The sequence below is a fragment of the Lineus longissimus genome, chromosome 15 (genome assembly GCF_910592395.1).
Source record: "Lineus longissimus chromosome 15, tnLinLong1.2, whole genome shotgun sequence".
Classification (NCBI taxonomy): domain Eukaryota; kingdom Metazoa; phylum Nemertea; class Pilidiophora; order Heteronemertea; family Lineidae; genus Lineus; species Lineus longissimus.
The window spans coordinates 8,103,879-8,112,630 of record NC_088322.1 but is presented as its reverse complement, the minus strand read 5'-3'; the positions used below and the strand labels follow the sequence as shown (position 1 = coordinate 8,112,630).

Sequence of the window (8,752 nt, the reverse complement as noted above, 5' to 3'; positions counted from 1 at the left end):
ATACACAGACAGTAGAAAAGGCCTATCAGTGTTCTGTTCATAGTTATTGTTCATTAACTTATCGATCCACGAAATGACATTTGAACACCTGTTCAATATTTTCTTCTTTATGGCTAGTTTTGATTGCATTGGAAAATCGATTAATACTATATCGTCATATTGTCATATTGGACAAGGGCAATCCATCACCATGACAATAACCTAGGCCTGTTGTGCTGGCCACATGGATGCGTGGCACTAATATTTTATGGTATTGGGTTCAGTCAGGTAGAAAACTGAGTCGGTCAGGGGCTAAGACAGAGGTGTGCCCCTGAGAGAGGATGTGACCTGGACAACTACCAAAAATCACAGACCACTGCAAAGAGGCATACCCGCCTGGCTGTTCCGGACTGTCGCCAGCCTCGACAACATCTAGAGGAAGCTACCAGTCCTAACAGCCAGCTGGTCTAGATTACTGTCAGCCCCCACAACATCTGGACAAGGCTAAAAGTACTAAGTGTATCAAGCTGGTCTAGACTACTGTAAGCTCCTACAACATCTAGACAAGGCTACAAGTCCTAAGTGTATCTGGCTGGTCTAGACGACTGTAAGCCCCTACAACGTCTAGACGAGGCTACAAGTCCTAAGCGTATCTGGCCAGTCTAGGCTATTGTCAGCAACCACTACATCTAGAGGAAGCTACAAGTCCTCAAAGTGTATTTGGCTGGTCTAGACTATTGTCAGCCACCACTACATCTAGAGGTACAAGTCCTCAAAGAGTAATTGGCTGGTCTAGACTATTGTCAGCCACCACTACATCTAGAGGTACAAGTCCCTAAAGTGTATCTGGCTGGTCTAGACTGTTGACAGTCACCACTACATCTAGAGTGTATCTGGCTGGTCTAGACTGTTGTCAGATGCCACTGCATCTAGAGGAAGCCACAAGTCCTCTAAGCATACCCCACCAATCACCAAATTGGAGCACTTAGTGTATGATATAAATATCGACCAGGTCAACACTCCAAGTTCATGAGTTATTTGGCTGGGAAAACCCTTGAGATCTATCATTTTGCATCATGACAAAACACACAAAATGGGATTGTCTCAAGAAGTTTCAGCTCTTTGCAAAGATTTATCCCAGAGACAAATATTGATAGATGTTTTTTGCATTTTTCCAGAAGAACAATTGCTTGAGGAATATCAACACCACATTGGCGGGCCCTCTGCACTAAATAGAAATAGAAATAGAAGGGTGGAGCTAAAATGTGTGCCTAAACCTGACACACTTAAGCCAATTTTTTGGGAAGAATTTGAGCTCCACCTGATGATAGTTGTTGTAAAGTTAGTATGAAGGGCTACAGCACACTTCGCCTACTTTAACCCCATAGGATCAAAGACCTCAATACATGTATATCCTTTTGGCAAACAAGTACACTACACTAAGATCAAGATACTCACATTTATCGTTTTTTACGGTTATTTACTTTTTAGTAGATTGTCTGATTTCGCCTCTGATTAAGAAAGTTATCTTGTTGGTATTCATTTTATGAGAAACGCCTCTCAGAGACAAAAATGTTTTGAGCTTGTCAACAGTTTGAGATGGTCCCTAATGACTTTTAAGAAAAGTACACATTTCAAGATGATTTTGCCTCTCTGACTTTCTAATTGGTAGGAAGAGTATGCCTCTTTGAATACTGGTAATGCATGAACTTGTGTAGATTCCTGAATAAGCTATTACGGCTTGTCACCTTGTGCAAGTTCCTTTACTTTGCTTGCTGCATCCTTATTCAAATGCGATGTAAAGGTGATGACCAATCATAGAGCCTCTTGAGAGCAGACACAAAAAGACCACTCTCCTCCATCAAAAGCAGTGAAATCTACAATACATTTTCTGCAATGGAAGCAGTCGTATTTGACTTCATCTACTAACATACGTTCCATCAACCGGATCAGAAGTGAAGCATTAACTTCTGAAATAACTCAGTACGCATATTATCAGTGTCCTAGGTAACGGCATGATTTGCTCATTTTCCGATACCCCTGCAGATTAAAGACCATTCATCAGGTCGCAATATTGCAGATGGATATCGAATTCCTAAGCAGAAGGTGATCACCACATACTCAAAAATTAATCTGGACTAAAAATTTTGAAGATTTCATCATCGTTCGTTATTTTCCGCGTCTACACGTCTTCAACGGTCAATATATCAGTCTGATCTCGAATTGAATTCCTCCGGCCATGACAGGTAATGATTTTGGACCTGATTTATAATCGTTGAGGATGACATGGAATGAATGCTATTTAGTGATCAATAGAGCCAAAGAAGAATGGCCATTAAGAAACTATTTTCGCCAGTTAATTCCCCTAACTTATAGCAACTTCTTTCTAACTTGTGCAATGATTTCGAATAAAATCGATCAGCCTGTGCAGACGATGACACAGAATGAGTAGACCGTTGGACCATTCCAACTTGATTTATGATCGCCGAGGATGACATGAAATGAGCAGATGGATACTGCTGAGATAGGTAGCAATGAACAGAGAAAAAGTCTTGAACATTGGAAGATCAATTGGAAAATTGGAAGAAAACAAGAAGATTTATAGATCAAAGAGGTAAGTTGGAGGTAAGTTAGGTCTGTTAGCTATCCCTCGCCTCGCCAAAAGTCCCAGAAAGTAGTTTTGGGTGAGCTACTTGCAATCTAAATGCCATCTGATCTGAATCCTTAGCAACGTTTTAAGCCCAAAGATAATATTATCTATAAGATAATATTATTTATAAGATAATATTATCTATTGAGGACTAAAAAACTAAATTCTGAATGTTTCCAGAATAATGAATGGGAACGCTACTGCATCCATTACATTTTAATCAAATTGAAACAAAATCCATCTGAGCAGATTTTGGCCTAATTGCTAAAACAATCTTGCGAATTTTTAATCCAATCTACGTAAAGAGACAAATGTGTTTTTGCCAATGACTTCAATTAGAGTCTGTACCACCCACGGAAGTCGTTACAGTTTCAGTTTGCGTATTGGAGTCAGAAAGACTGCCCTGAGCACTTCACAAAAAAAAGAGCTTAGGTAAAATATACCCGACTAGATTCTGAAGAACTCTGAAAATTCATGTTATCCGCACCCAGAGCCCAGGGTGCCTAACATAAACACAGTATCAAAACATCTGGGGGCAAATCTTTCACCTGGAGTCGATTTTATGTTGTCGAATGCCAGCTGTGATCACGTATGATAAAAGCATGAATTCTTTCTGGTGCGAAATTCAAGATGATCACAAATTGTTCAAAAATACAGTTCTCTTCATAAGTAACATACTTTCTGCACACATAGTTCTGTCAACATTTTGCAATCATGTCTTGAGGGATTCTCAAAGGACACTTTGGTTGCAATATAGCAGTTTACAATGCATGAAGCACTGTGCCTCGTTTTGGCAGCAGCGGTTATGGTTAGGCAACCCCACAGATCATACAAATAAACAGTTGCACTGATAAACACTTTAAAGTTTATCGTAAAAGTGAATAACCACTTTTGTTGTTTACAGAGCAACAAAACTCTCCCGTGGAGAAGCGTCCTAAAATTGCCTCAGTATCTAACAACTTCCAAACCGGAAATTACCAATTAATGCTCTACCCAGCGGGGGCAAATTATCTGGCTGACACTGTACTATCTCCTCCATGAAAATTCTAGGCTGATAAGTGTACTAGGCATTACAGAGTAATGAGAGGAAATTATTCAATGGAATTTTTAATAATGCCAAGGTGACAATTTGCATTCCTTTCAATTGAGTTTTTTCTGGTCTTCACTGGAGTGGCACAGGGTCATTAACCCTTTCAAAATATGAATGCGACTTTGGTCACAGAAAGTGGGAGAAAGTGGGAGAAACCTAAGTACGGTTTGATGGAGTGGCACTGGCCCAACATGGGTTGAAATTCTCCTATTGTCCTACGAAAACATTAGATTCATAAAATTGATCAGCAAGTCCAATGCCATGAAATTTAGAAATGCTCCTGTAGTGTGTAGAACATCAATATACCCCCTCCCCAAGAACAAACATTAAACAGCAATGTCTTGATAACAATCTTGGGTCAACAAAGAAACAAATTGTGTTTACTTTATATGTTTCTATTGCAATATATTGGCACCCTCGATTTTAAAAGATACATTTATGTCAACATAAAATTTGTTAGACATTCAAATTTGAAGACCTTTCAAGAGTCTATTTGAAAGTAAGACATAAGAGACAAGGAAAAACTGTGGCACCTATAATGCTGGCAAAAACTTAAACCATACATTTGGTAATGTTAAAAAACAATGGTTATTAGCATAGCTTTTGAAGCAATTACAACTTGGTTTGGAAATGAGAGTGTGGGATATTTTGTGCAATTTAGATCTGCCGTAAGCCGAATCTCAATTTCTAGATTTGATGTTATGAATAATTCAGTAAAAACCTTAATTACTTTTGTCTAGTTTAATTTGATTGATGGAATGCATGACCAATTATTTGGACTGAAAAGCAGAGAAGATGACTGAAGCGATGGACTAGATATGGATACAGTGAAAAATGCTGACTTTGCAAAATAAATGTGCTAACTTTGCCATCTTGAAATATCTCTTTATATCTTTTTCTATCCCCAAATAACAAATAAAACAAAATGAAAGGTGGTTTTGTCAAAAAGTATTTCGATTGTGAAGAGAGAATAGAAATTATATTTTGATAGCACCTGTTATCTGTCTTTTGGCAGATATTTTAAGGTAAGAGAAATACAGTTCCCCCGCCCCCATGTTTTTAATGTCGTGGTATTCAAAATCACACTGGTAGAGTGCAAAATATGCAAAATGAGACAGTGTGTAAACCCGTAAATGTTCATATGCCTGCTATTTTGGCGTTTACAGATAAACGCCCAGCAGCGAAACAGAAAATCTTATCGAAATAACTGTTACAGGGTTGTCAACACATGCCGGCTATGAACAGAGATGGGGGGATGCAGCTATCACACGCATACGATCGAGTCCTCAGTTCCGAGAACCCCAGCAGAAGTCACGTGACATCAACACGACGATCTTTAGTCTGCTGAAGAAGATTGTAGTGTACAGTCGAAGATTTCAGGTGAGAAAACCTTACTGCCTGTGGTAAGAGAAAATCTTCCCCTCATGCAGGATTCCAGGCTGAATAACCTCTATGAATTTAGCTGAATTAAAGGTATACCAAAGTTGCCATTTAACAAAACTAAACAAAATGGCTGCGATCATTTCCAGGTTTAATGCAAGAAATTTATGATGCCAAAAATCATACTAACACGATATGTCCAACTTTTCCAAATCCATCCATTCTGAACAAATTATCGGAACTTTCGTTCAAAAAAATCTGAACTACATGCACAGTCTAATTTTCACTCTTATGTGAAATAACTTGATTTCTGAATACACCAGATGTGAATTTGAATACAGCAGTGCATCATACACTGGCAGGCTGATTTATTTTGGCTATGGCTTCTAAGTACTTGAATATTTTATTCATAGTTTAGACCACATAACTAATCGACGAATTTGCGAGTACATGTAGTTCGTCAAGAGGTTTCCGAGCACTTGCTTACTGTTTTCCTGTTACCCCTGAAATGTAGCTTTATCACTCACAATGATTCGATCCAAAGTAGCTATTCATCAGAACTTGGTTGGTCTATCAATTAATCACGGGTGACTTCACACTTGAAGGAGGAATTTTAGGAACTATTTCCAATAAACATTTCTAGGAAAGGTGTGTTTCAATAATTGTTGCAAAATCATTACAAGTTAGCAGTGGTTAAGGCGACAAGATACTTTAAACTTTAATTGAAAATGATGTGTAGTAGAGACAGGGGACAAAACATGAATATTTGAAGTTTAATACTGGCCTATAGTTAGGTTAAAAAATGTTCCCCTGTGGACAGATAGATGGACCGCTGGGACAGCTGAAGTGACCAGCAGACAAATGACAGACAGATGGACAGACAGATGCCACTCGAATAGCTATTATATTCAGCCACTTTTTATTTTGTGGATCGAGGTTACTCGTGAATACGCACAAATATTCAGCTGTTTTCAGAATGGTCATGAGGACATGGAGGACCAAGTTTTGCTCTGACTGGAGAATTGAACTAGCAAATGAAGTGAAAGGCAAATGCAATGCTTCTGCCATCTGATGAGCAAAGAAGAAACTCCTCTTCAGGTTCCTCCAACAAGCATTTGGAATTTGTATGGTATTTGATCCATTGCACGAGAATGCAACAAGAAGTCTGGCCTGCAGACACTGTCTGTCTAGGAAACATGGCAGGGAACAAAGTAAGACCTGAAAAATAATTGCAAACAACAAACTGCTGGTGATTCCGATGACTGAAATTTGTATGGAATTTTTTCCGTTTGGAAGGGGAGAGTTTAAACAAAGATAAGGTAATTGTGTTTGCAGATATTGCCCTCACAAAGTCCACTCACAAGATTTCAACACCTGAGGTGAACTACTTTTCGATAGGCTTGTTGCTAATGCCTATACGCAGAAACCAAGATTGTCTGACTTCTAGTTCTACAGATGTAGCGTTCGCCAGACAGACCCACGTGGATGGATGGATGGATGGACCGCCAGACAGACCCACGTGGATGGATGGATGGATGGATGGACTGCCAGACAGACCCATGGATGGATGGACGGATGGGATGGACGGACGGATGGATGGATGGATGGATGGATGGATGGATGGATGGATGGATGGATGGACTGACGGACAGACAGATACCAGTAGGCAGATTGACGAATGGATGGGCGGATGGACAGACTGACTGACAGACAGACGGAGGGTATTTGGCATTGCTTGCATGAAAACGCATCCCACTGGGTCAGTCAACAGCACTGAAAGGCTGCAATAATTTATAATTCGCTGGGACAATGATGATGACGATGACGATTATAGAACTTCTGGAGAAAAAAACAGCAGATGAAACAGGATGTAATTCAGACAACAATGTAATTGATGGAACTTCATGAATATTATATGACACTTGCTGAAAAAATCAACATGCAAAATAGGCCTGCACTTGAGCAAAGGAATCATTCAGTCAGAACATGACAGACTTATTTGCTCTTGCGTATGACTAAGTCTATATTATTTGAGGGCCAAAGTCAAGACGCCCCATTTTAGATGTTAAACATTGCAACGATCAGAACTTATGTGTTCTGCTAGAGATAATTCTTTCCAAGATTATTTTTTTGAAAGATTATTTTAGTTCTTCCACCTCCCATTAGATAGAAGCACTGATGCAAATTTCCCCACCAGCCAGTGATAAGATTATTACGCATGCTTCCCTAAGCATGCAAAAAGTAGACAACCCAACTACCTCCGATTCCAAAACACTCAATCGCATAACTACAAACACGTCATACATGTAGCATTCTTTCTTATTTATGATTTATCTTAACGGGACATAGATTGAATGTCTACTGACCCCACAGGAACAGATTTGCCAAAGTAATTAAACTAAAGCTAGCACAAACTCCTGTTATTCCTGCTTAGTTTGAGTTGTTGGCAATTGGTAAACATTGGTGGTGTTAGAAACTTAAAAATAATTCCACATGGGTTAGAGAAGAAATTAGCCTACATTCTAACCCACAAGGGAAGATGGCGAGAAATGGTGAAGGCCTTATGCCCCAGCACCTGGGACGAAGAGAACTAATTAAGTAGTAAGTAAGCTAACCCACAGCATTGACAAAGAAAGTAAAAACTGATTTTAGAGTATGTCTATAAAATATTTCAGGACATGCTGGATTAAGAAAACGTAATCAGATGACAGAAAAAAATGCTATTCATCATACGACTAAAGGAGGAACAGTATTGTTAAAACGTTTGAAGGGAACAGTTCTAACGTATGATCAGATATGACAAATGCATTTTGATAGAGATGTCAATTTTGTCAACCATGTCAACTAAATACAACGCAGACAATTTTGTCTGAAATATAAACGGCAAGTACAGACAAACCTTTCTGTTAAGGACACCCTTGTAACTGACAATTGCTGTATCTAACAGCGAGCTGTCCCGATTACAGTGGTCAAATTGTATGGAACTAACATCACTGTTCTTGATAAAGTAACCTTAATTAAGAGGGTGTTGTCCTAACAGAGGTGTCTGATAAGTGAGGCGCTACTGTGCAGAGATGACATCAAATAATGGATAAATAAAGATGTCGGTCATCTTTGTAGCATGCTAATGGACCATGGGATACCTGTAATTTTCCCTTCAAACCATTTTAACAATGTTAGAGTATCTCTTTGGCAACTCCTATCAAATAAGGTGCTGGCCTACGATTCTTCAAAATAACTTACGTCGTGTGCTCGTCTTCAAAATTTCTATGATAATGAAGACACAAATAAAAGTTAACCCATACAAAAAGATGCCGAAGGTGATTAACGGAAAACATTATGCCGTACATGTAGGTGATAAAAGGAAACGTTTGGTACTAAAACATAAGTTCCATATAAATCTTTGTTGAAGAGAGAGGATTTCTGCAATTTCACTTTCCAAACAATAAACAACAACTTAATACTGATCGCAATCTGATAATCATTTTTCAGCAGGTGTTGGAAAGGATCCATCTTCTCAAAGAAATGTTGTGCAGTGGCGGGGCCAACATCTAAAACCACACTTAACAAATAAGAACTTTACATATAGGTCAGGTGCACACAGTGCTTCTGCCATTTTCAGCAAAAATCTCACGGTGACAGACAACACAAGA

General features: G+C 38.9%; 1 protein-coding gene across 7 annotated transcripts in view; it reads right to left on the bottom strand.

The window, feature by feature from the left end:
* The window catches only part of LOC135499312 (supervillin-like), a 150,048-nt gene that overhangs the window by 76,804 nt on the left and 64,492 nt on the right, over positions 1 to 8,752 (bottom strand). For 6 of the 7 annotated variants that reach the window (XM_064790036.1, XM_064790038.1, XM_064790039.1 and 3 more), the window contains one exon: positions 8,343 to 8,366. The exons of the other annotated variant lie outside the window; for it this stretch is intronic. In XM_064790036.1, coding sequence (XP_064646106.1) covers positions 8,343 to 8,366 — 24 coding nt within the window. The remainder of the gene's footprint in view (positions 1 to 8,342; positions 8,367 to 8,752) is intronic. 7 annotated transcript variants of the gene reach the window in all.